Below are 27,807 nucleotides of genomic sequence, written 5' to 3'. Positions count from 1 at the left end.
TTATACGGCTGGCCCGTCGTTGGACACTGTGTTAAAAAATCTTCAAGAGAGTTTTAATAATATACAGCATTCACTCCGTTCCCTTCAACTGCTTTTAAATTCTACCAAAACTAAATGAATGTTTTTTAACCGATCTCACACTGTACCTACCTGCCCATTAAGCATCACCACACTAGATGGGTCTGCTATAGAACAGGTAGACAATTACAAATACCTAGGGGTTTGGTTAGACTCTTCTCTTTCTTTCCAGACCAACATTAATCAGCTCCAAACTAAAATTAAATCCAGGATTGGATTCTTATTCCGTAATAAAGCCTCTCTCACTTTCCCAGCAAAACTCGCTCTCGTGAAAATGACCATCCTTCCAATTATTGACTACGGTGATATTATTTACAGAATTGCTTCAAACTCTCTCCTTAGTAAACTAGATGTTGTATATCATACCGCCATCCGTTTTGTCACCAATGCTCCATATAATACCCACCACTGCAACCTCTATAGTTTAATCGGCTGGTCTTCATTACAGACCCGACGTCAAAAACATTGGTATCATTTCATCTACAAATGTCTACTGTGTAAAACCGCACCTTATCTAAGATCACTAATCTCTAGAGCTACCCCCTTTATGAACGATAACGATTGGAATACACTTCAAAAATCTCTGAAGCTTGAATCCATTGTCCCGTTATCCACATTCAAATTATTATTAGCAAACACATATTGTCAGACCATTGTACATGCTAACCCGACTCACACTTTAGTCCTTAATATATGTATTTGTACATTTTAATATACCATGGCTGTCTTTATGTCTGTTTTTTTTTTTTTTTTTTTCATCAATGGTCACTTGCTATTCGACATTTTTCCCTTTTCGGTAACCCTTCCTTTTACAGTCCCCTAATTACTAGGTATTTACCTGGTAAATATATGGTAAGTTATAGTTGGTTATTGGTAATTACCACAGGTAACAATTATGTAAATGCAGAGAAACTTCAAACTAAGTACTAAGTATTTACCTGGTAAGCATATGGTAAATTATAGTATTTTAGTGTGTAATTACTTAAGGTGATTAGTATGCAATTACAGAGAAACTACCAGGGGAAAAAACACCACTGTTAAATAAAGTACTGTGTACTTGTTACCTGTTTAGGTTGGTAATAACTCAGATTTAATTGTGTACTTCCTCAGAATGTAGACAGCCAATTTTTAGAAACACCTCCAGTATTACCCATCAATTCAAGTTAGGTTTGTAGTTATCCTAGGGTTATGTTGGTAACAGTCCATGTTTATTTATTACTATCTTGAAATTAAGACGGTAGTTTCCAATAAATTACCTTGTCTTACGTAGTTGTTGTTCATTGATACACCCATTTATAGAGGGTTTATCAAATAATTTACCTTACACTTACCTGGTAACTACCCCGCAGGAACAGTTTTCCCTAATGTCATGGCACATCTTAAATACTGGGTATGTTCTTGCAGATGTTTTTACAATTTACTCAGTAAGTAAAGTGAAACTGTACTGTAAAATGAAGCCTTGCTTATTTCCATGGTATTACTGGGATCTTACCCTATAATCTGATCATTCCCTTTTCCATATAGTCACATTTTTTTACCTCGTATGTCCTGCAACGTTACCAAGAAAAACATGACAATTTACTCAGTAAGTAAAGTGTAACTGTACTGTAAAATGAAGCCTTGTTTATTTCCATGGTATTTCTGGAATTGTACCATATAACCAGATCATTCCCTTTTACATAGTCACTTTTTTTTCTTTTTTTTTTACCTCGTATGTCCTGCAACGTTACCAAGGAAAACATGACAATTTACTCAGTAAGTAAAGTGCAACTGTACTGTAAAAGGAAGCCTTGCTTATTTGGATGGTATTACCAGACTCTTACCACATCCTTTGCTACTGCTTAAACATTTTTGAAATCACAAACTTTTACCATCTGTGTTCTGCAACTTAACTAAAACATTCTCAGTAAATAAAGTGAAACTGTACTGTAAAAGGAAGCCTTTTTATTTCCATTGAATTACTGGGATCTTACCCTATAATCTGTAATAGCTACAGTTACTGTGTAAATCAACAGTATTATATTTTTCATTTTATTTCTTTTTTAAATAGACTGAAACTATTAATCACACGATAGGAAATCTGCAGTATTTACCCCATCACTATCACTTAAACGTGGTAGCACGCTCTGATGTCTTTGCAAAGGCGTCCAAGAATACCCTTCTTGTGCTCCTTTCCAAGCCAGTGGCTCCACTCAATGAACCTCAAGTTCATCTTTAATGCCTTTTCTGTCAGGTTTCCTCTGTATCTGTAAATGTCCTCTTTATAATTTCGCCATGCCCGTTCTATATGCTGCGTGTGAGCACCACTCCCAGGGTGGACAAAATGTCTCTTGTGATTCACCTGATAGTGAATGTAACCGTGACGTGATAACCTGTTGTAGGCACTCCAGCTATCACTTATCACTTTACTACCAGGTCTAATGTACTTCTGGATAATTGGGAGCAGTCGCTTCCTGGAACGATATTTTACAAGCTTTAAGATGGGACGTCTATGGCATCCCTTGACTTCCACCATTCCAAAGACCCACGAGCGTCTTCTCCAGGTGTGTCCACGTCGTCCACGTCCATACTGAAAATAAGTAAAATGTCTTAATGGTTGTCCACCTACAAGATGCACTGTACTTTTTTTATTAAACAGTCATTACCATTTTACTTACAAAACCAGACCTTACCTTTCTTTTGTGTCTGAATTTGCTCTCATCTATGGCAACAAAAGCTCTCCTCCCTCCTATACGCATTTTCCGGCTAATCTCCAGTCGCCTGACTGCTTTACCACAGATCTCTCTTAACAGTGTAGTCACCCTGGTCAATGATTGGCTGCTCCCACATACTCCATCCTCGATCTCTTTCTCAAACCCTGCGACAAACTGAGAAAAAAACTACTATCAACATATTACCAGTTAATACCCTCATAGCCTAATTGTAATAATAAAACAGTGCCCAAAACGGTTACACTTTATTTTAAGGTGTCGTTGTTACAGTGTAATTATATATTTAAGTACTGAGTAATATTAAGCAACTGCATGTACTTACTATAGGGTTAGGGTAGGATTAGGGTTTGGTTGAGGGTTAGTTGCATGTAATTATGCATAATTTACTGTTATTACTATGGTAAGTAGATGTAACGTATGTAACACTGACACTGTAAAATAAAGTGTTATCGTTTAAACATAATAATTAAATTACCTATCAACAAACCAGCAAATGTGGATTGAATAAATCAGTAATATTAGGCAATATTGCAGGACATAGTTACAGTGTAACCAAAACAAAGAAAAAGCACGAGATAGAGAAACAGAGAGAGCTCCCAACCTGTGCATAATCTTCATCCATGATGCTAACGTAATGTGTGACCTGGAGAATATTGAGCCCTCTCTGATGGACCTTGTGATGCCCCTACCCCTGTGGTTTGCCTTTCTACAGCTCCTGTAACATATGACATAATCTATAAATATCCAACATTGCATAGTTTGTCAGACTGTAATAAGGTACTGGGTGATCATTGTTGAACATTACACTTAGAGTGAGTACTGTAAGTCTATGCAAAGTGATATTTTTTGCTTTTTTTGGTTCTGTACTACAACACCTTCAGTGTGAAAGGATTCCGTGACCTTGAGGTTAAAGTACACCCTGTCAGCTTAAGTTTTAGGGTACTTACATCCATACAGGATGAGATTAGCACTTTTTGTACATGATCCCCTCATTTTATGTTACTAAAAGTATGTTCCATGCAGTAACGGTATTGAGTCTGTGACCTGTAGGCATCATCAGAAGAGCTAGATGTGTTCCCAGGTGATGTTCTAAAGGCTTTTTGTTTTCTCTTCAGTATGTGAAATATTTAAATCTGATTCAGATTGGGTGTTTGACTTGTGAATTATTTTTGTTATGTAACATAACATCCTTTCTAACTCAGGATGCTACAATGCAGTATCACTGTCACATAGTTGTGCTTACTGTCACTTCTCCCCCAATCTAGACACTGTATAATCTAGTGGCAAATTAATCCAGGTTTGTGTGGCAATGATGCTTGGTTCTTACCACCTATATCCATCCTTGGTCGTGTTGGTTCTTTTGAGTTTCATTCTGTTGTTGCACACAGGGCATCGTTTTTTTCTTGACAACAGCCTCTCCCTCTGGAGCCATTCTATTAAATGTTTACCCCCTTGTGCTGTCCTCTGAAGTAATGTTCTCGTCAATGTCATATTTCTGAAAAATACAGACAATTTAAAATGTAACCCAGTCAGCAAATTACCTTTGGCAAAGATGTGGGCCAGATAAACAGCTGAGCTGTGGCCCAGATTAGTTTGTGTTTGCCGGCCCAGATATGGCCCACATCTCCTTTGCCAGAACTGAACCAAAGGACTGCCATAACTCCACCAAGCATGAGCCAAATACTACAATTTCATGTGGCCCATATGTGGGCCTGGTATGCAACTTTAGTATGGTTGAGTTCTGTTAAAATCTAACGGCCCTTATGTGGCCCACATGCAGCTGACAGTATTTAAAGTCTTATTAACTCACAGGTAAATTAAACACTCAACAACAAATGTACTCAAAACTATTTATTTTGACAAGCATTTAAATAATTACAGCTAAAGTGTTGTACTTAATTACAGTAGTATTCAGTTGAAAACATTTCATAAAAATAAATATAATTACAGCAAAAGTTGAATAATAATTACAGTAGTATTCAGTTGAAAACATTTATCAAAATAAATATAATTACAGCAACAGAGTTGAATTTAATAATTACAGTAGTATTCAGTTGAAAACATTTAAGAATACATAATTACAGCTACTCAGTTGTACTTATTTTAAGTAGAATTCAGTTGAAAACATTTAAGAATACAAATTAATAATATAAATAGCATTCAAAGCTAATTTTTTACACCAAAGTTCAAAACACTCGATCAAAGCGTGTATTAATGTTATGTTTAATTAGTCTAATGAGAGTAATACAAATAAATCACAGTTGGTAAAGAGAACTTTAAAGAGAAATTGAGAAAGTTAAAGCAAACTTGAAAGGTAAAGAGTTGTTGATGAGAAGTGTGTTGATGTGCAGAGAAGTCTCCAATGAGGGTCGGCATCGGCAATGTGTTGACCTTTTCCAGTAAGGGGATTCTGCCTGACTGCACCTGCAATAAAGAAGAATTTAAATAATGTTAGCAGCAATACAACCTGGAAGATAGAGCTGCAGTAGAATGAAGAAAAAAATCGTTAATGTAAATATCCTTTAATATTTTAATTGCAATTATTAACAAATTAAACACCTCTGAATTACCAGTGTATGAAAGTTTTTTTCCAGTAAATTTTCAAAAGGAATTGCAAATTGTATTTTTCAATATGTGGGCAAGAATTATACCGTAATTCCTTATGACAAATTATTTCAATTTTTAGAATACTTTTGCACCAACAACCGGTTAAAATTTACAGCACTGCATGCATTCTGCTTCTTTTTTAAAAAAAAGACATGCACACTCTAATGTAAAAACACACCAACACAGATAGCATTAATGTCATGTTATAGTCCAAAAACAGAGTCTAAAATAAGTGTTTTTACTAACACAAAATAAACTCAAGATAATCTGCAATGAATGCGAGACAATTTGGAAGCAGAAACACACAAACAATAATGGGCCAAGTACTGAATGCAAGGAGGAACATAAAGGGTTAGTTCACCCAAAAATGAAAATTCTATCTGTAATTACCCTCAAGTTTTTCCAACTTCTGTGTTGTACGTCAGAGCGTAGACTCACTATTGGCCGACGCTGGTCATGTGTGGGATGCTGGCCAATCGTGAGCCTACGTTCTGACGTACAACACAGAAGCGCTGCGCTGTTACACTACGTTGAATAAAGTCTTTATTTTAGCTTATTTTGCGCACAAAAAACCCATAAGAAAATTTTTAAATAAATAATTTATTTTCGACACTTGATAAACTTAAGGTTCAGCCATTGTATTCTTGGACTATTTTAACAATGTCTTTACTAACTTTCTGGGCTGGCAAGTTTCAATAACAGAGAAGCCTATGGAGGAGTGAGGCAGCTCTCAGATTTCATCATAAATATCTTAATTTGTGTTCCGAAGATGAACGAAGGTCTTACGGGGGTTGGAACAACATGGGTGAGTAATTACTGACAGAATTTTCATTTTTGGGTAAACTAACCTTTTAAATACACAGTGATAATGAACTAAATACAGATAGTTGTAGGCATGCGCTGGTATGAGACTTTGACAGAATGATAATCTTATATTGTGATTACAGCTTTAAAATGTATAATTGAAACGATATGATTCGCAATATATAAAAAATAACTTTCTTTAAAAACAAAACATAAAACTTCTAAATAAAAAATGCAGTCACTTAAATGAGCCACGGATGTGATCAGGTAATGACAAAAAAAAGTTGTTTGGTTCGATACTGAGATAACAGAAATAAAAATACAATGTTCTAAAGCGATTTTGAAAAGTTGTGTATTGTGCAAAGTGCTATACAAATAAAAGTGACTTCTAAAAAAGGTCTCACCAATGACAACTTCCTTTACGACCAGGCGTTGGACACCAATCTTCCCATTGACTTCTCTCCAATTCATAACGTGCTGCAGCAGTTGTAAAAGTGGCTTTCAGCACTCTCCACACGGTGTTATTCAGGGTCAAAGCCACCAACCAGACCCAGATAGGTAATCTGATAGGAAAAAAAAAACATTGTGTAAGTGGTTGAAATATGCATTTAAATAGACCACCCTAAAATGAAAGTGCTTTTATATTAAAAAATGAACTATAAACTATTACTTACTCCATCTGAAACCATATTTTCTATTTTAATATGGAAATTATTGTCATTGCCCCACCCATACCGCACATTAGGGCTGGGCGGTATGACAGTATACCATAGCATGGTATATAATCTCTATCGTTAGAAATCAGAGTAATTATAAAAATGTCCTGCCTCTTCCAAGCTTTATAATGGCAGTGAATGGCTGCTCAATTAATTGATAGTTAACAGAAATACAGCAATTCATTGTTTGTTCATGTTAGTTCACAGTGCATACTAAAGTTAACAAGTACATTTTTTTTATATTGAATGTGTTAGTAAATGTTGAAATTAACATTAACACATATTAATAAATGCAGTAGAAGTGCAGTTCATTATTAGTTCATGTTAATGTTCAGGTTTTGTATCGAAAGTCATAATTTTGGTATTGTGACTTGACACTAATTATAGCCTAACGTTAACATTAAAACTTTAATTTTAAAGAGGGAAAAGTCATGAGAAAAAGTCTTGGTTGAATATCATTTCAGAGTTAAATAAAGATACATACAATAATGCACACATATTAATGTGTTTATTCTTGGCATTTTTATATTATTATGATTAGTTGAATGATTGTGAACACAAATTAGGATTTAGGTTTTTTGACAAACAGTAACACCGACATTGGACCGCGTCACCTGCACGTTAATTCACAAATAGGCTACTACACAATGACAAACTACGGTATACTATTTTATTGTGTACGACAGTGAGCTGTTGATTTATAAACAAAAACATCTTAATTTAAAACGACAAACCAGCGAACTGCTTTAGCCTAAGTTAACGGTTAAGTTACATTAAACTTTATTGTAAGTTATAGCAGTAAACTGAGGAAAATATTAGCTAGTTCAACCCCTTCCTCGATGGAACGAATAACTAAACGCATAATAACATGCAATATTGACAAATAATGCTGCATATTTCATTTATATGACTTTAAAATGCCAAAACATCACTTACCTAACCTGAATGTACACAGTCGTGAGGAAAGCAGAGTAAATGGCGTCAGCTGCCCAGCGTCTCAGTCAAACTCGCGCCGTAGTAAAAAAAAAAAAAACTCGCGCCGTAGTCTCTCCACCAATAGGAGGGAAGATGCAGAGCAACCTGAGGTGTGGAACGGCGGATGTTTGCCGCACTTGATTTCAGGATTCCTGTGTTTTTCCACGTATAAGCCAAATGTTTACCACAAGTCGGTGTTTCTCACTGTGTGCCATAGCTCAACCACATATGGTCCTCATGTGTTCGTTGTTATCTGGGCCATATACCTCAAAATAAGTTGTGAACCAAGACAGCATTTCCCGCAGATTTTAAAGTTATGGCAAAACAAATATGGCTACGATTTGGCCCATATCTGTTCAGCCATGCCACATCTAGGCCATATGTGCCAGATAATACCCACATGTGGCCCAAATGTAATTGCTATCTGGGTAAGAGACGTAACATTAGATGCAGCTGTAGTACTAACGTGTCTGTGTTTTAACCATCCGGCAAAGTCTCTTAAATTTGACATGTATATTATAGATATGTATAAATTGATTCCACTCACACTTCCGTGGCACCGCGATCACTGAAGCAAATGCCCGCGGAAAGATCGGAAACTGCGTCAAACCGGAAGAGTCTGACAATCGACGGTGGCTGCCGAAAGAGCGCTGAACTGTGAGAAGGTACGTTATATCGGGTTACACATCCTTCAGTCTGTGGTTATATCCCAGGTGCTAATTTCAGACAAATAACTTATGTTTTAGTTATGATATTTTTATTGTTTTTTTTTTAAATCATATTCAATATTTTTAAATACAGATCATGCCAAGGACGCGAGTTACCAGACGAACCAATAAGAGCAGAAGCCCCCCAGATGAGCCGCTGCAGTCGGATAATGAAGGTAACGTTAACTTAATATTACATAACGTTAGTAAAGAATTTAATGAGCCAAATCAAATGTTTAGTGTGCCACCAATCGTCACTCTTACAAGTTGTGTTTTTAACTGTACGTTTTTTACAGTTAGTGGGATTGCTCAATCACAGCTCTGCAAAAACTCGTTTATTTGCTAGCATAACGTTAAGTTAGTATCAGGCTAACGTCAGCAAAATTTGCAGCCTATACACGAATAATCATGTACTAATACCTGAATTAATAATTACTTTACTATGAACTAATGATGAGTTAAGACATGTACTAATGAGGAACTAACCTTAACTACGACATGAGTCACATGAATTCCTGCATGAATATACCATCTTAACTACACGTTAGTACATGCTTGTTAATTAATGTATTAATTAACATTTCGGGTTTAAACTAAATCAAACATGTTCCAGATCAGAAGAAAGATGTACTAAAAGGGCACAATGTAAAATTGTTCATAAATTTGACACCAGCAACTGTCACAAACATCAGTGAATGACACTAGATGTCTTGCAATGTTTACATTTAACCTTACTCATTGAACACACAATGATGCATTCATCATTAAAAACGATTTAATCTCATTCTGTTTTAAGTGATTCCACTGCTGCCATCAAGAGTGAAATACCTACACTAACATGCAGATGCAATTTTCAAAATTAATATTAGTGTTAGCACAGATGATGGTTATTTATGTGGTTATTTTATGGATTGGTTTACTGTCTTTATATCATAATGCAGTCGGATGTTAGTCAGTTAGGGTTCTTGCTCTTCTTTTGGGACACTAAATGTGTCCATTTTCTAGAGCAAGTTTGATTTAGTTTACCCCGAAATGTTAATTAATACATTAATTAACAAGCATGTACTAACGTGTAGTTAAGATGGTATATTCATGCAGGAATTCATATGACTCATGTCGTAGTTAAGGTTAGTTCCTCATTAGTACATGTCTTAACTCATCATTAGTTCATAGTAAAGTAATTATTAATTCAGGTATTAGTACATGATAATTCATGTACTATTATTGTAAAGTGTTACCCATGTGGGTTGTAACAGCAGGGCCAGCCCGCGGCATAAGTTAGGCGGAATAGGCAAATGGACGATGACATCACTGTTTTATCCAGAGAAGCTATATAAATTAACTAAATAACTTTTTTACAACAAAAATAAACCATCACTGAACTTATGACACCTTCTAGATCTGCTGTACAGGAGAAGCAAACTGTGTTGCATTATTTCCTGTTTTCACTGTAGAGCTGCCTTGAAATAAAATCTGTATTGTTAAAAGCGCTATAAAAAAAGGGGACATGACTTGAATGCTAGATGCAATGCTCTTGCTATTTGTGTTTACGCTGTAATGTGTGTGTGTATATATATATATATAGGCTAAAATCATGAACACGATGACGGGGTGAAATGGGCTGTGATGCATGGGGCACCAGGTAAAATCTTGCCTAGGGCAGCAAATTGGTTAGGGCCGGCCCTGTTGTAACATTACAGTTTAAAGCACAAATTACAGGGTGCAAACCTCTAAAACCCTGCAGGGTCGCCCACTATAGCTGCTTCTAAGCTGCTTAGATCGTTAATACAAATATTAATGTTTAAACATATGATCAATATGTCAGTATGGACATGCTACACATCCTTAGATCAGTTAGATTCTCTACAATTCAATCGTTCAGTTCATTTAACGGAAACAACGAGCCCCTAATTCTTATAGATTTACTGGTGTAACCTGCATGGTACAAGAGATGAAAAGGAGAAAAAAGTGACTCCCGTTACCTTTGAAGCGCTCGTTAAGTCCGAATGTGTTTTTATAGAAATAATATTCTGTTTGAAATAAATAAACTGTTTCATAGTAGCCTATATTAGTTTTGTGCAAGAGGAATTAAAGGCCGTTCCCATATGGACGCCTGATTACTACAAAGCTCTGCGGTGGAATTGAAATAGAACAAGTTATGATGGTAACACTTTACAATAAGGTTCATTAGTTAAAATTAGTTAATGTATTAACTAACAAACTAACAATGAGCAATACATTTGTTACAGTATTTATTAATCTCTGTTAATGTTAGTTAATAAAAATAAAGCTGTTCATGTTAGTTTACAGTGCATTAACTAATGTTAACAAATACAACCTTTGATTGTAATAACATATTAGTAAATGTTGAAATTAATATTAACTAAGATTAATAATGAAAGTATTTTCATTTAAAATGAAAAATAAATACTTAAACATTAAATATATTTCTGTTTGCATCTATTATAGTTGTAGAGATTCAACAGAAAGCCACTGCTCCAACCATGGATAAGTTCCGGGAGGATTTTAAATTACTGAAAGAGGAGAACCGGCTTCTAAAAGAGGAGAACCGGCTTCTAAAAGAGGAGCGGGATTTCCTTAGGGAGAAAACTCTCAACCCAGTAAAGACTGGACCCTCAACAACTTCAAAAGGTATCCAGACTGTGGTCCTCCCATAACCAGCACAGAAAGCTTTTACCACATGCATAATTATTCTAGTTGTTTGTTATTTTGCGTTTATTGATATCCCCACATTATGCAAATGAATAAGAGAAATATACTACAAGAAGATGATTTTTTCAACACTGAGAACACTTAATTACTTTCAATTTGTTGTTACTCTGTTTAAGGGTCCCACAAAAAGAGGGTTATGGATTCTTCAGACTCTTCAACATCTGACTCTGAGTCAGACTCCTCTTCTGAAAGAGGGAAGAGGAAGAGAAAGCAGAAGAAGAACAAGAAAACCCATGCAGCATTTGGAAAAAGAGGTGACTTGTATAATTTGAAAAAAGAAGGCTCACAACTAAATTACATTTGTATGTACACTGTAAAAAATTAAACCGTGATTTTTACGGTAAAAAAACGGCAGCTGTGGTTGCCAGTACTTTACCTTCAAAAATACGGTAGCAACTTTATTGGTTTTACAGACTTAACTTAAAATTTACAGTAATAAACCGTAATTCATTATCTGATATAATGTGAATTTAACGTCCTATTGAAGTATTAATATCTGTTTTGTGCCATTGTAATACACTGATAACCAACAATCACAGCAGTGATGAGAGTCACATGATCAATCAAAGCTCATCACAAGCAGCTCTTCCACAAGAAATGTAATACTAATATATAATAAAAGCTGCAGTGTCATTCACACAAACATTAAACACCATCATGGTAACACACATGTAACATAAAACCCTAATGTACATAACTGATTAGAACAAACTAAGAAAACTATGAAGAAACATAGTTATTTTAACAAAAATAGATCAAATGTGAAGTGTCACGCAGGGAATTGTGAGAATGTCAATTTACGTTTTTTCACTGTAAATTATACAATGAGTTGTTCTTTTTCACTTTCAAAAACTGTAAATTTAATGGTATTTTACAGTAAAATTACATTAAATGTACCATTAGATCTATCACAGTTATTTACTGTATATAGTACGGAAACTTTCTGTTAACCAATTAACAGTTTTTCACTGTAGCATTTTTACAGTCTTTTATCGTTAAAATCACGATAATTTTTTACAGTGTACATATGACATTTTCTTAATATAAGAATGTTATTTTCAATGTTACAAGCATAAGGCTAAGGTTACTGCCAACAAACAATCCACAACTCCATATACAGCTACCATATTCAAGTCTGGGCCAATTATGAATCAGTTATGTGTTTTATTGGAATACGTTATTGATGTTACAGAAGAGTTGTGAAGGCACTAGATCGCTTCAGGTTATTCACCTAATGCCTGATTGTCCTGTTTTATATAATCAAAGCTGTATTTTTGTGTGGTTATGATGTAATGTTTTAATGTGGTTTTATGATCTGTCTTGTAGTTCAGAGTCCAGAGGACATTGTGCATAGGTACCGTGCTGTCTTAAAAGAGTTTAGACGCACCAGGAGCATGAGCCTCAGCTGCATAACATTGGACATGGACCGGAACACGATCACGTTGACTGCTGTCATTGCTGAAATTGTGATTGCTGCAGAAGGTGAAAACTTCGGGCCGCTGCCAGTGTTCAAGGAGGAGGACACTGTAGGCAATTATGCAAAAACCTGCAAGGCCTTCTTAGAGGGCAACAATCCTCTTGGGGAAAAAATAAAAAAAATGAAAGAAGATTCAGACCTGCTCCCCATTAAATATAAATTTAGAAAGTGAGAGGCCACACTGCTGTCCTTATTGTTAATGCCCACTTTTGCACATTGTTAAGGGTTCTGTGTTTCTTTGAACCCAGTTTCTACTGTTTCTATTAAGGGTTGTTAATATGATTTAAGTTTGTAAATATTTCTTTATTTAAATACTTTGTGATACCATGTAAAAGATAGCTTCTTTTTACGGTATATTTTCAGTTTACTTACTGAGTAAATACTGTTGATTTACACAGTAACTGTAGCTATTACAGATTATAGGGTAAGATCCCAGTAATTCAATGGAAATAAAAAGGCTTCCTTTTACAGTACAGTTTCACTTTATTTACTGAGAATGTTTTAGTTAAGTTGCAGAACACAGATGGTAAAAGTTTGTGATTTCAAAAATGTTTAAGCAGTAGCAAAGGATGTGGTAAGAGTCTGGTAATACCATCCAAATAAGCAAGGCTTCCTTTTACAGTACAGTTGCACTTTACTTACTGAGTAAATTGTCATGTTTTCCTTGGTAACGTTGCAGGACATACGAGGTAAAAAAAAAAGAAAAAAAAGTGACTATGTAAAAGGGAATGATCTGGTTATATGGTACAATTCCAGAAATACCATGGAAATAAACAAGGCTTCATTTTACAGTACAGTTGCACTTTACTTACCGAGTAAATTGTCATGTTTTCCTTGGTAACGTTGCAGGACATACGAGGTAAAAAAAAATGTGACTATATGGAAAAGGGAATGATCAGATTATATGGTACAATTCCGGTAATACCATGGAAATAAACAAGGCTTCATTTTACAGTACAGTTGCACTTTACTTAATGAGTAAATTGTAAAAACATCTGCAAGAACATACCCAGTATTTAAGATGTGCCATGACATTAGGGAAAACTGTTCCTGCGGGGTAGTTACCAGGTAAGTGTAAGGTAAATTATTTGATAAACCCTCTATAAATGGGTGTATCAATGAACAACAACTACGTAAGACAAGGTAATTTATTGGAAACTACCGTCTTAATTTCAAGATAGTAATAAATAAACATGGACTGTTATCAACATAACCCTAGGATAACTACAAACCTAACTTGAATTGATGGGTAATACTGGAGGTGTTTCTAAAAATTGGCTGCCTACATTCTGAGGAAGTACACAATTAAATCTGAGTTATTACCAACCTAAACAGGTAACAAGTACACAGTACTTTGTTGAGTTGATATTTAACAGTGGTGTTTTTTTCCCTGGTAGTTTCTCTGTAATTGCATACTAATCACCTTAAGTAATTACACACTAAAATACTATAATTTACCATATGCTTACCAGGTAAATACTTAGTACTTAGTTTGTAGTTTCTCTGCATTTACATACTTGTTACCTGTGGTAATTACCAATAACCAACTATAACTTACCATATATTTACCAGGTAAATACCTAGTAATTAGGGGACTGTAAAAGGAAGGGTTACCCACTTTTCATATTGTTTTAAGCATATTCAATTTGTACTCGACAATATTACCTCTTATTAGACCTCTATATTTATTTCGTCTATTGATTGTATGGCATAGAGCAACGCCGTTTTATTTAATAATCATTACCTCAATATATTGACACCTTTTGTACTACTTGTATAAATTTGTAAATGTTTGATCTGTTTTGTCTTGTAATTACATGTGTAACTTTTGTACCTCGACGCTTTTATCTTGGCCAGGTCGCCATTGTAAATGAGAAAGTGTTCTCAATGTGCTTACCTGGGTAAATAAAGGTTAAATAATTTAAAAAAAAGTTTCACATTGTACTATTAAAACATTCTGCTTGTTTCAGAAATAATATCTAACTTGGTAGTCCAGTAAAGGGTTTTATTGAATCCAGACTCGTAAAATGTCCGTTATAATGACAGTGCTACACTGTAGTCTCATGCTATTTACAACTAATAGTTTGCGCTATTAGTTATGATAAAATGATTTTGTGAGAATGCAGAAATCATGTTGCAAAGATGAGATCACTGCATTCACTTGATTAATGCTCAGTGCTCTTTCCTGCAACCTTTCAGGTGATGAGGGTAGATCTAAATATAATCCTATAATCTACACACTTTGTTAATCTATACAGCTGTTATAATAAAAATTTGTAAAAGTATTCAATAGTTACACATGTGTATATAACTGTTTCATATGCAAAGATGTTTTTGTGGAAGCTGCCACAAAATAAAAAAGGTAACTGACTTTTTATCTAACAATTCTGACTTTTTGCTCCCAATTGTGCAATTTTTTTTTTTCCTCAGAATTATGGGATATAAACTTGCAATTGTGATTATAAAGCTTATAGAGTTGACTTATAAAGTTTATATCTCACAGTCATGACTTTATAGTACACAATTTTGAGTATATAACTTGCAGTTGTTAGTTCATATTATGCAATTCTAAGAAAAAAGAATTTGGACAAAGATGAGACCAACAAAGAGTCAAAAAGATGAATCTGTTTAAAAAATGTGTTTGTTTCCTCAGTTACATTAGAAATGTAGAATGTAAGGATGACAGTCCTGTTTTCACCTGCATTTAAAATTGTCCAATTATGATCAGATCTCCTGAATTCTAATAACAAAAATTAAGCCAGGAGTGACTGAGGGGTAAAATATTAACTTGAATATTAAAAAAGTATTTATAATGGTTCTGTAGGAATTTCTGACATCAATATTTCTTCTGTTTTACTTTAGCTTTGGAGAATAGGTTGTATGCATCAGTGGGGAAGATGATTGCTATGTGTGTCGTCCATGGAGGAGTTGGCCCACATTTCTTCTCCGAAAGGCTTTTTCAGCAGATCTGTGGCATGCCAACATCCTCTGCCTCAGTGGATGAGGTTGGAGATCATACATTGAGGGAGCAACTAATCAAGGTACAGAGATGTTTGAGAATTTAAATAATTGTTTAAAGGTGTTATATGATGCTATTATTAAAGATCATTATTTTGTGTATTTGGAAAATGTGTTGACATGCTTCAACGTTAAAAAACCCCCATTATTTTTCATATGCAGTGCATTATTTTAGCTCCTCTATGCCCAGCCTCTCTCAAATGTGGCGTTTTCTACAAAGCCCCTCCTTCCATCTGCTCTGATTGGTCAGCTGACCCAGTGCATTGTGATTGACCAAACACCCACAAGTGTGTGTCAGAAATGTAATGCCCCTTACCATAATTGTGAGCTACAGCTTTCAAAGTACATTTAAAAACAGTTAATGGGTACATGTTGCTTGAGCAGGCATCAGTGTCATACAGAACACAGGGCATCTGGAGCTGCTTTTCCACCATCAGGCCGAACGTTTCTCTTTGCTTAACAGTTTCATTCTTTTTTCGCAACTGTTTTAGATACAGGCCATTGCAGAAGCAGCAGACAGCTTAAGTATCATTGGTGCCTTGAGATATATATCACACTTGACAGAAAGGAACTCTCTTGTCCAGTCAGCTGCAGAGTTCTTTGTGAATGGGAGACTGCGAGCTGCCTTGGACCAGTAAGTGATTTACAGGGTTAGTCTGCCCAAATATTGAAATTCTGTTGTTAATTATTCACCCACACCCCAGGACTTTAGTTAACTTCCAGAACACAAATAAAGATACTACCATGCTAACATCTCCTGAGATTTGTCATGATAGAACACCTTTTGTGTTGAAAACATACAGTATATGAAGGTCTTACGGGTTGACCTGAGTAATTAATGACAGAATCAAAAAAATTTTTGGGTGAAGTAAATTAAGCCTTTACTTTTTGACAACATAACTATCATCAGCTTGAAACTTCCATTGACTGCTATGTTTATGCAGGTTTTCAGAAGGGTTGCAAACTCTTGGTTTGCTGGAAGAGATGCAGAAATATCCTGCACTTTTTAATGACATGTTCGTCAATGAGCAGAGGCCCCTTCAAGCAAAGGACCTCTGCAGTCTTTTTTATGTGAACTTTTCCCCACAAGGCAGCAACAGAAGGGCAAAGTAAAACCAGACCATATGCTACTGGAGGGACTGGTTGATCAATGTTGAAGGTTTGAGATGTTTTTATGTAATGTTAAAGGTATGCCATGTAAAAAAAAAAAAAAATTCAACATGTTTAAAATTTCTACAGTATAATGAGTGAATACTTAAATCCATTTTCCAAATTGTATTTGTGCCTTGTCCTGAATCATTACAATTACAGTAAATATTTATATTATATTCATTATGAGCAGGACACATTTAAAGGAGCAGTTAAATTAATAGCTAGAATGCTAACGCTACTTTATGTAGCTTTTATTTCTCTTGTAATGTGTCATTTGTATTTGTTTTATGCTATTGGTCCTCTATAAACAGTGATTAATAAAAACAGTGACTTAGATTTAAAGAAAACAAGTGTTTGAAGTGAAAAAGTATAACAAAATATAGAAACCATGCAGCTAGATGTAGTCATAATTAGACAGGCTGGCTTATTCTGTTTAGATAAAAATATCGCTGTCAAAGAACTGCATGTACCACACATTTTAGGTTAGTCTTTTGAGGTTTGTGATTTTTCTGTACATATATTTTGCAGAGGGAGAGACTGATGGAGTCACTCTTGAGATGATAATGGAGTTTGCCACTGGAGCCTCCACAGTGCCACCTCTGGGTTTCCCCCACCGCCCAGAAATAGAGTTCCTCCATCAAGACAGGGAAATCTTTCCAGAGGCCAATACTTGCCTCATTATACTACGACTGCCGATACACACAGAATATGAAATGTTCAAGAGCTACATGACAGAGGGAATCATGCAGAGCCCATATTTTGGTGTTGCCTGAAATGGTTAAAAAAAGAATGTTCATTTTTCCTCTTTTAAAGGAATAGTTCAGCAATAAAATAAAATGTTGTCAATGATTTGACTTACAGAAGTCTCATGCTTTAAGCTTTAATATTAGCCTACCTTTTGACACAAAGTAATTATAGGTACAGTTACAACTGAGTACAGCTTTTATAAATTTAAATTTCCATTTAAGAAGCACCTTGAAGTCAAATATGTTTGAGATGTGCATCCATTGCAAAATAAAATGCATTGTTCTGCATTATGCATGTTCGTGTTTATTGTGGAAAAACAGTGTTACATTGCTCATTTTTAACTGTTTGTTCAGGTTCTGCCAGAAAGACTCGGGAGAATTAATGCTGTAGCATAGACATTTATTAATGAGCTCAGCAAGCAATCAAATTCTTTGGCGGAGGCCCCGTTCATGACTCGAATTCCAGGGGTATTGAATCAGCGACTGCTGACTGAAGATGAAGGCAGGGGCGCCGCTCACCCCCCGAGGCGATGAAGGGGGCCATCTGGTGGTGGTGGGGTGGATGGAAGGGAGGGCGTCTTGAAGACTTCAGGTTGGAGAGGAGAGCCCATTTAGTGATGTTGGGGATGGTGATGGTGGACACCTGGGTGGTCGTGATGGGGGGGGATGGAGGAGAAGATCCGTCTTAGTGGTGGTGGGGAGGAAGGTGGTGGCTGGAGCAACAGCATCTGCGGACTCAGATATGAGTAAGTGCTGCCCTTTTATGCTACAGCAAGAAAATGAATGGGTAGTTGAAGAGGCAATTAGTGACGTAAATGATTGAGTCTCCCTGGCAGAACTTGCGCTAGCTTTATTTCTCTCACTTGTACACCAGCTTTTCATAGAAAATCTTTTTTTTTCAATGTTAGCATCTAAGCATCTATTAATTCTTCAACAGAGCATTCTTGTAGTTAAAACTTTTACATATTAAAATATTACAAAAGAATGACATTCTTTATAACACACTCTAATCTGCAACACTAGTTTATCAAAACATTAGCAATTTCTGCACAACAAACCTGAAACTTAATCTTCAAATCTGTAATATGGTCAATAGCATGGGAAACCGTTTCCATTTGCTGAGGAGTAAGGTTAATTTGAGGCTGTTCAACAGTTACAGCTGGGATTTCTTAATTTTCAGATGTGGGCAAAGACTCAATGCCATGTTGAACTATGCTGAGTGAAACTTTGTGAAGGTCATTGCTGGGATCAAGCAGTTCAGAATCTTCAAGACTGTAGAACATGCTGTAGAATGATTGTAGCACGTGTAAAAATACATCCCTCCACAAACGTTCTATCCTTTGGTTGGACGGATTCCCCAGTAATGTGACTAATGGATTGATGTAAAGGAATTTTTGGCAGTTAAGCCCATTCAAGCCATTAAACATTCAATCTTTTTTCATACATTACCAGTTTATTCATCTTTTTTTTATTCATCTTTTCAATCCCATTCAAAATAGTTAGATCTTTCTCCACTTTTCCAAGGATTCATTGAATTTCTTTTTCATGCATTTTCAAGTCTTGTCTATTGATTAATATTCCATTTAAACCTTAAGATGTTTCACATATTTCATACATTGAGTTCAACATTTAAATCTCATTCATCAATTGCACCATGAATCACAAAGCCCCATCTGGAAAGGTTGAAAAACAAATATTACTTGAAAATGATGATACTATTGACAGTAGTCTGCAAACAATATAGCTGTAAACTCCATTTTTTTAAAAACTTGCTGAAGTTCTTTTCAAAATATTAAAAAACATGACAAGTCTGGTAATAATAACCTTATGAGACGCATGTCCCCATCAATGTACCACAAACTATTGGGGTAAGGTACATGATAAACACGTCTTGCTCCATGTCTGGCTCCATCTCCTTGCAGCAGCAGTAGGATTGACCCGTGTCAACATCTCACACACCCTGGACCGTGTAACAAGCACACCCTGTGCACGCAACAGGGCTATTATCATCTGCAACAGATTTGTGAAAAGATCTAAATTGACATGATATTCACAAAACAATGGCACACAAATGTGAATTAAATACAGCCTAAAGATAAAGACCTCCAATTACCTCATTTCCAGAATTAGGATATTGGCTCTGAAGTTGCCTCACATGTTGTTCATCTATTGCAGACAGCATACTTCTAACAGGTATACCCAACAACTTTGACTTCTTGTACAGAAATGATGAGGAGCATCCCAGTATTTCAGCAGTTTTTGAAATTGTATGGCCTTGCTTCAGCAGAAATTCAATGTTCAGTGTTCTCTGGTAACATCAATGGCTGGTCGGCCTCTTCTCCCTACAAAAAGAAAAAGTCAACTAAGTTTAAGTGTTTAAGCAGCATTGGACTGTTTATTTTTTTGTAATTTAAATTTTATAGTATATATCATCATACCAATTCTCATACATGCATTGAAATTGCATATTGTTAATGAATAGGCCAGTAGGCTACACTGGAAATGGAGAGACTTGTGGAATAGCAAAAATACAGTATTTATTGCTGATACATTTAATGATTGCACAAATAAACACGTTAATAAATATAAATAATTATTGCTAATTAGTATAGCCATATGCAGCGCCGTTGTTTTATCCATTAACCCTCTGATGGTCTTCAAAAAAAGTGACATTACCAGTCTTTGGGGTCTATTGGACCCCAGACAATAACATTTAATTTTGTAACAGAACAATAGTTTTTTTTTTAAAACAAATATAATTTTACTGTTTATTAATGTTTTTACTCAACAATCACTTTAACCACTAGATGGCTATAGAGCTCCACTATGCCATATGCTATTTGAATTACTGAAAGATATAGTTTCAAATGTTTCAGTTCAGTTGGATTCATATCTAAATATTATAAAATCACAATTATAACAAAAATAAAATACTTTTTGTCAAAGTTTAGCATTTTTTTGTACTGAAAAAAACAAGTTTTTCAATAATGTTACATTATGACCCAGGTGAAAAAGACGTACTGTTAAATGTATTAAAAATGCATTAAAGTATATTTGTATTGTACTAAAAACATACTCAAGTACATTTTTTATATATTTAATAGTACGTCTTTTTCACCTGGGGATTAGAATCAAACCTGAACAACATGTTACAAAGAGAATGTAGTCCTGTGTGTGTGTGTGTGTGTGTGTGTGTGTGTGTGTGTGTGTGTGTGTGTGTGTGTGTACATTTTCAATGCGTCTTAGTGTTACCAATTTATTTTTGTGGTGGTTCTGCATTTTAGATTATTTTATTTTACAAATGATAAGAAATTTTTTTTTTATAGTCTGTAGGCCTATTCCTGTATATTGTATTCCTCTATGTGTGTGTGTGTGTGTGTGTGTGTGTGTGTGTGTGTGTGTGTGTGTGTGTGTGCGCGTATGTGAGCATGATAATTTCCTGATTCTGATAAGTTCTGATTTTGATGATGAATTTTGTCTATTTTGAGTCCAATGATAAATAAAAAATTATTTATTTATAGATATTTAAAATATATCATAAATCCTCCAAAAACTGCACAAATGTTGAGTAAAAACATTAATAAACAGAGTAAAATTATATTTGTAAAAAAAAAAAAAAACTATTGTTCTATTACAAAATTAAATGTTATTGTCTGGGGTCCAATAGACCCCAAAGACCACGAGTGTCACTATTTTTGTCACGCCTACATAAAAACAGATAACATTCCAATTTAAAAAAAATTTGTAGATCTAGAAAGTGTTGAGAGCCGTAGGAAGTTTCATACCATTTGGAAAAAGAGCAAAAAAAAAATGAATTCAAGCAAAAGTCATTTGGGGTCCAATGGACCCCGAAGACCATCTGAGGGTTAAGCACAAATAAAAGACTGACAAGGCCAAATGTTCAGTTTTCTGATAATATAATTCACATATATAAGTGTGGCAATACATTATATAACAATTATATTAATACTAATTATAAAAATAACAACAGAGTTGCTTGATGCAAGTAAATGGTGGTCTAATTATTGTATGGTTTCTATATTGTTTATGGCAGAAGAATATGATTATGTAACAAAAAAATGTTAGTAAATGGACTTAAACTTCAAAAAAACCTGTAGAGTAGTGGTCTAGGTTCAAACATTCCGACACGCAAAGTGAAGCATTCACGTGACTGGAAAGAAAGTGAAGCTTCTTTTTTCGAATCACGTGTTTCTCTGAAAACTATACGCACTCCGGCACAGAGCTTCATGAGAAATTGTGCTGCGTACTCGATACGCGCTTTGAAGCTTCTTCAGTGTCATATGTAACATAACATCACTAGCTAGCCATAGCTAACCAGATAGGTCAGATAATTCTTTGTCGTTTTTTTGTTGTTGCTTCCTGAGCTCCCGCGGTGAACCCTTCTACTGTCTATGGGTGAGCCGCGAAAAGCAATAGGCTAGATGTTTAAAACTGCCGGATTTCCCCTTTAACGTTAATGCAATGATAATACATGAATGCAGTGATAAACAGACTCACCTGATCTAATGCGCCTGACAGAGAAACATCTGTCTTCCCCAGCATGGAAATTTGCGTTTATTCGAGTTTTCAGTTGAGCCAAACTGCTTTTGAGTTCATTGTTTTTGTCTGGTGATAGCAAATGCTCAATTCTTCCGAGATTTCTTTCACACTGTTCAATAGAACGACGTTCTCTCTCTCCACAAATCCCCTGTGTGAGGGCTTGTTGAATTTCATGCCATTTTCTGGTGGTTTTTTCGATTACAGCCAACGCCATGACTGCTTTCTTCTTCTATTCATAGAAATAAGGAAATTAACCCACTTCTTCTTTGATTATGATGGGGAGGGTAAATTACGTATTTATGGATATCTAAATTAGAGCACGTCATGCACAATAATTTGCACTAGTCATAATGACGTTTGAGATATCTTTAACTTTCATTCTGACTAGGCAAAACTGAATTACAGATATCTGCAATTGTCATTTAAGATGTGTGACGAATTGAATGTCGTTTTCAATGACGTCATTGCAGATATCTGTAATTCAGTTTCGCCTAGTCAAAACTGCATTACAGATATCTCTATCTGTCGTTTCGACTAGTCACAATTACGTTATAGATATCTTGAATGACAATTCCAACTATCCAAAATGTAATTATGACTAGTCAGAAAGACGTTGGTGATATCTACAATGTTAATTCCGGATAGTCAAACTTAACTTTTAAATGTTAAAATGGCTTGCCATAGATATTAGTATAATATTGTAAGTAATCAATTTTTGATATCTGTAATAGTTTTGTCGCCCTTTTAACATTTAAACACATGTAGGATATATGGCAAGCCATTTTAACATTTAACAGCTAGACTGGATATGTGTTGCAGATATCTGTAATTCAGTTTTGCCTAGTCAAAAAGAACATTTCAGATATCCACAAAGACATTCTTCCTATCCATAATTGTAATTTCAGATATCCACAAAGACATTCTTCCTAGGACAAATTACGTCACTTTTGCCATTCATTTGTATGGGGTTTATCATTACAGATATCTACAATTCAGTTGCAGATATCCACTATGTGAATTACGGATATCTTGTAGATATCTGTAATTCCAGTTTGAGATATCTACAATTGATTCTGACTAGTCATAACTCCAGTTCAAGATATCTTTAATTCACCTCAATTCAAGATATCTACATGCTCCTTTTCAGATATCTTAAATTAAGTTTTGACTAGGCGAAATGACGTTGTAGATATCTCAAACTGGAGTTAGGGATAGTCAATTTAATTGTAGATATCTATTATCAAGTTATAGAAATCTTGAAATTAATTTTGATTAGAGATATCTGAAATTTGAGATATCTGTAACTTTCATTCTACCTAGTCAAAATGTAATTACAGATATCTTGAATTAGAGTTTTGATTAGGCCAAATGACGTTGCAGATATCTGTATGCAAATTAGGCCCGCATCACACTTTAGGCGGGAGCGTTGTTATTCTAATCATTCAAATCACATAGAACCTGTTAACTTGTAATTAGCACTGATTAGCACCATGTCGGAGCAACCAGAGTTTTTAATCGTCTTTTTAATGCTGTTAGATACTGTTTCAAACTGAAAAAATAAAATAAAAAATAAGAACTAATCTGAACTAAGAACTTTTTTTTCTCATCTAAGGAAGTTAATGTTATTGTACTTACATGGCAAGAATAGCATGCATGTCAGCATCAGTGTTGGGTAAGTTACTTTAAAAAAGTAATTAGTTATAGTTACTAGTTACTTCTCACAAAAAGTAACTGCGTTAGTAACTGAATTACATCATTACAAAAGTAACTAATTACCAGGGAAATAACTATTGCGTTCCTTAAAAAAAAAAAAAAAAAAGTTTAAATATAAGAAATTTCTTGGATACCCCCAATATGAAATGTTAAATGAATTAAATGGACACTAAATAGAACATCTTATTATTATAAAACTTTGTACACTAATCTACACTATTTTAATGTTGCTGTGGGACAATGTGAGAGACACCTATTAACTTAAATATTAAAAAATTACTATATGGAACAACAAAACACAATAGATGGTTTAGATTAATATTTATTGCACAGACCACAACTGGCCAACAAATAAGTCTAAAAATAAATCATGCTTCTTAAGAAATGTACCAAAAATAAATAAATAGTAATAGAAAATATAGCCTACACATACACTAGTGCATATAATTAAAATGATAAAACTCACACACCTTTACAACTGGTAGACATTCTGTATATCCTACTTGAAGTATTTTCTTCCTCACAATATTAAGTTTAACAAAAAGTGCTCTCAATATAATACTGAACAATGTACCAACATAAATAATAATAATAAAATATGATATTTTGGGGGTTTATTTTTATAACCTACAGAGAACGTCATCATCAGAGGTTATTTTAGCCAAATTCTAGTCGTGTTTGCCGCACGTGTTCACAACCGGTCAAACAAATAGCCCTATGTTTGAACGTTCCCTGCAGGTTATTTTGGAGTTTATGTTAGGCTATATAAACTAATTAAAACATTGCATATGATACCAATATGCTACAGAGATTATTCTAATGCTGAAATTTGTAATTTATTTATAAATAAAGTATTTATGCTCGTTGCTCTGACACATTCGGTCTCTGTCGCGCACTGTCGAGCGCGTTCTCGGACACACTCGGTCTCTCTCGCGCACTGTCGAGCACGTTCTCGGACACAATCGGTCTCTCTCGCGCACTGTCGAGCACACTCGCGGTGTTCGCCTCGCTTTGTCCAGTCCGGCGCCTCATAAACACACACACACCCCAGAGGAAAAACTTTGCAGCTCCTATGGCTGAGAGAGAGCCTACTCGGATGAAAACCGCTTCAGTGAGCTCAATTATAGTAACGCCACATTTTTATTGACAGTAACGGTAACGGCGTTGTAACTGAGGAAACAGTAATTAGTTTGATTACTCGTTACTGAAAAAAATAACGCCGTTAGTAACGCCGTTTATTTATAACGCCGTTATTCCCATCACTGGTCAGCATCTTTATTAAAGTGAATTAGTATGAATCTCTTTCACGCATAAATCTTACGGCAACAATAACCTACCGTATTTTCCGGACTATAAGTCGCACTTTTTTTCATAGTTTGGCTGGTCCTGCGACTTATATTCAGGTGCGACTTATATATCAAAATTAATTCAGACTGAGATGAACCAAGAGAAAACATTACCGTCTACAGCCGCGAGAGGGCGCTCTAGTTGGCGGAGTTATTCAGAAGCGACACCATATGAAGAAAATTCAATGGATTCAGTGATGTGGAATGAGATCGCGGGAGCTTGGTGAACTTGTTTACTGGTAACTTGCTTGTTGGACTCCCTGGCTTATGTTAATTTAGCCTATTCAGCCTCCCAGGTATATGTTTTTTTATGCTATTGTGTAGCTGAATAACTGTTAATGTGTTGCGTTAACATACCGGACACCTACTCAGCCTGTTGTTCTGTGTGCTACTGTGTAGTTGAATAACTTGCCTTTCCAGATTAAATGTCTGTTCTTGGTCTTGGATTTTGTGAAATAAATTTCTAAATAAATGCGACTTATACTCCAGTGCGACTTATATATGTTTTTTTCCTCTTCATGACGCATTTTTTGACTGATGCGACTTATACTCCGGAGCGACTTATAGTCCGGAAAATACGGTACGTAATTTTAAGCATGATCATAAACATAGCATTTTTTTTTGTATATAAAATATTGTATATAATCTTTTTTTATTTGTATAAAAAACATTTTCTGGTGTTTTTTTCGATTACAGCCAACGCCATGACTGCTTCTTTCTTCTTCCATTCATAGAAATAAGGAAATGAACCCACTTCTTCTTTGATTGCGGGGAGGAGAAATGGATATCTGTCATTTAAGATGTGTGACGAGTTGAATGTCGTTTTCAATGACGTCACTGCAGATATCTGTAATTACAGATATCTCTATCTGTCGTTTCGACTAGTCACAAATACGTTACAGATATCTTGAATGACAATTCCAACTATCCAAAATGTAATTACGACTAGTCAGAAAGACATTGTTGATATCTTTAATGTTAATTCCGTATAGTCAAAATTAGCTTTTAAATGTTAAAAGGGCTTGCCATATGGCCATAGCTTTTCACTCGACGAGAAATCTCGTCACATTTTAGTCTCGCGAGATCTCGTGGCACGACATCTCGTCACACCCCTACTCATTAATATTCATAAATTCATTACCATAGCCATTCTTACCTTTAAAAATGACATTTCTAGATATCTGTAATACTATTTTTACTAGTTAAAATATTATTTAAGATATCAGTAATTCTATTTTTACTAGTTGCAAGGGCAATTTCAGATATCAGCTTGCTTTGTTGATATCAAGAATTATGAGGTTACTAGTAAAAATGTATATTCTAGATATCAACAATTGAATTGCTACTAGTAAAAATTATACTTTTTGTTATCTGAAAATGTATTTCTGATATCAATATAATTTCAGATATCTAAAATGGCTTTCTTACTAGTAACAATCACATTCATGATATCAGAAATGAACATTGTTACTAGTAGCAATTCAATTGTTGATATCAAGAACAGACATTTCAACTAGTGACAACTGAATTCTTGATATCAAAAAAGATTTTTACTAGTAAGAATTGTATTTCTGATATGTGAAACTGGAATTTCAACAAGTAAGAAATCAGTTCTTGATATCAACAATTGATTTTGAATGGCAGCCTATGGAGACATTTCACTAGTGAAAATACAATTACAGATATCAAGAATTATAGTTTTTACTAGTATAAATTCAATTGTTGATATCAAGAATTATCATTTTAACTAGTGAAAATGTAAATGCTGATATCAAGAATTAGCATTGTTACTAGTGTTGTAAACTCAGAATCGAAGACCAGGAGACTTGGTTGTTTCTTCAGCAGGATTGTTTATTGAAAACACGAAAACACGAGCTGTCGGTAGCTGCAGTCACCAAGTCTCCTGGTCTTCGATTCTGAGCTTACAACAAGATGGTGCCGTGACCCGGATGGAGAAAAAGGAAACTCAAAGAACTGAATCTTGAGACTTCAAGCTCAACAAAAGATCTGACAAAGATTGCCAGACTGAATCTTTCCAGCTTCCTCCAGATTGAAAACGTCAAGCTCCAAAAAGATCTCAATGCCTGACTGAGTTCCAGACTGAATCTTGAAACTTCAAGCTCAAAGATCTCAACAAAGCTGACTGAGTTCCAGACTGAATCTTGAAACTTCAAGCTCAAAGATCTCAACAAAGCTGACTGAGTTCCAGACTGAATCTTGAAACTTCAAGCTCAAAGATCTCAACAAAGCTGACTGAGTTCCAGACGAAATTTTTCTGTACAACCAACGATTCGATGAGTTTCACTCCATTCAAAGAACCAATGAAGACCAGTACAAATTTGTTTTTCCTCTGCGCCGTTCAGAGAAGAAGTTAACAAACAGCTGTAGAGTTTGGTTAACTAAAGATAAGCCTCTAAAAAAAGTTTTTCTTTTAGAGATGAAATTTATCCTCTGTTGTTGGCAG

At 35.0% G+C, this 27,807-nt stretch overlaps 3 protein-coding genes across 3 annotated transcripts in view; 2 read left to right on the top strand and 1 right to left on the bottom strand.

Moving 5' to 3' along the window:
* LOC311087322 (uncharacterized protein) overlaps positions 1 to 16,972 on the top strand; it is a 49,426-nt gene extending 32,454 nt beyond the window's left edge. The window contains exons 9-11 of the mRNA XM_084120648.1: positions 15,671 to 15,849; positions 16,318 to 16,460; positions 16,771 to 16,972. Coding sequence (XP_083976774.1) covers positions 15,671 to 15,849; positions 16,318 to 16,460; positions 16,771 to 16,939 — 491 coding nt within the window. The 3' untranslated portion in view covers positions 16,940 to 16,972. The remainder of the gene's footprint in view (positions 1 to 15,670; positions 15,850 to 16,317; positions 16,461 to 16,770) is intronic.
* LOC311087340 (uncharacterized protein) lies at positions 1,697 to 4,264 on the bottom strand. The gene is made up of 4 exons (XM_084120680.1): positions 4,117 to 4,264; positions 3,391 to 3,504; positions 2,751 to 2,945; positions 1,697 to 2,647 (listed from the first exon to the last, which is right to left on the bottom strand). Exons 2-4 carry the CDS (start codon positions 3,409 to 3,411, stop codon positions 2,186 to 2,188), a joined length of 678 nt encoding a protein of 225 aa, XP_083976806.1. The 5' UTR covers positions 3,412 to 3,504; positions 4,117 to 4,264; the 3' UTR covers positions 1,697 to 2,185.
* LOC311087337 (uncharacterized protein) lies at positions 8,436 to 13,659 on the top strand. Its single transcript, XM_084120677.1, has 5 exons — positions 8,436 to 8,556; positions 8,693 to 8,774; positions 11,068 to 11,250; positions 11,448 to 11,585; positions 12,658 to 13,659. Exons 2-5 carry the CDS (start codon positions 8,696 to 8,698, stop codon positions 12,978 to 12,980), a joined length of 723 nt encoding a protein of 240 aa, XP_083976803.1. The 5' UTR covers positions 8,436 to 8,556; positions 8,693 to 8,695; the 3' UTR covers positions 12,981 to 13,659.
* Positions 16,973 to 27,807: the final 10,835 nt, after the last annotated feature.

This window comes from Abramis brama (assembly GCF_963993115.1).
Source record: "Abramis brama genome assembly, chromosome: 7".
Lineage (NCBI taxonomy): Eukaryota > Metazoa > Chordata > Actinopteri > Cypriniformes > Leuciscidae > Abramis > Abramis brama.
Note: the sequence above shows the minus strand (reverse complement) of the source record. Positions and strands in the feature narration are given on the sequence as shown.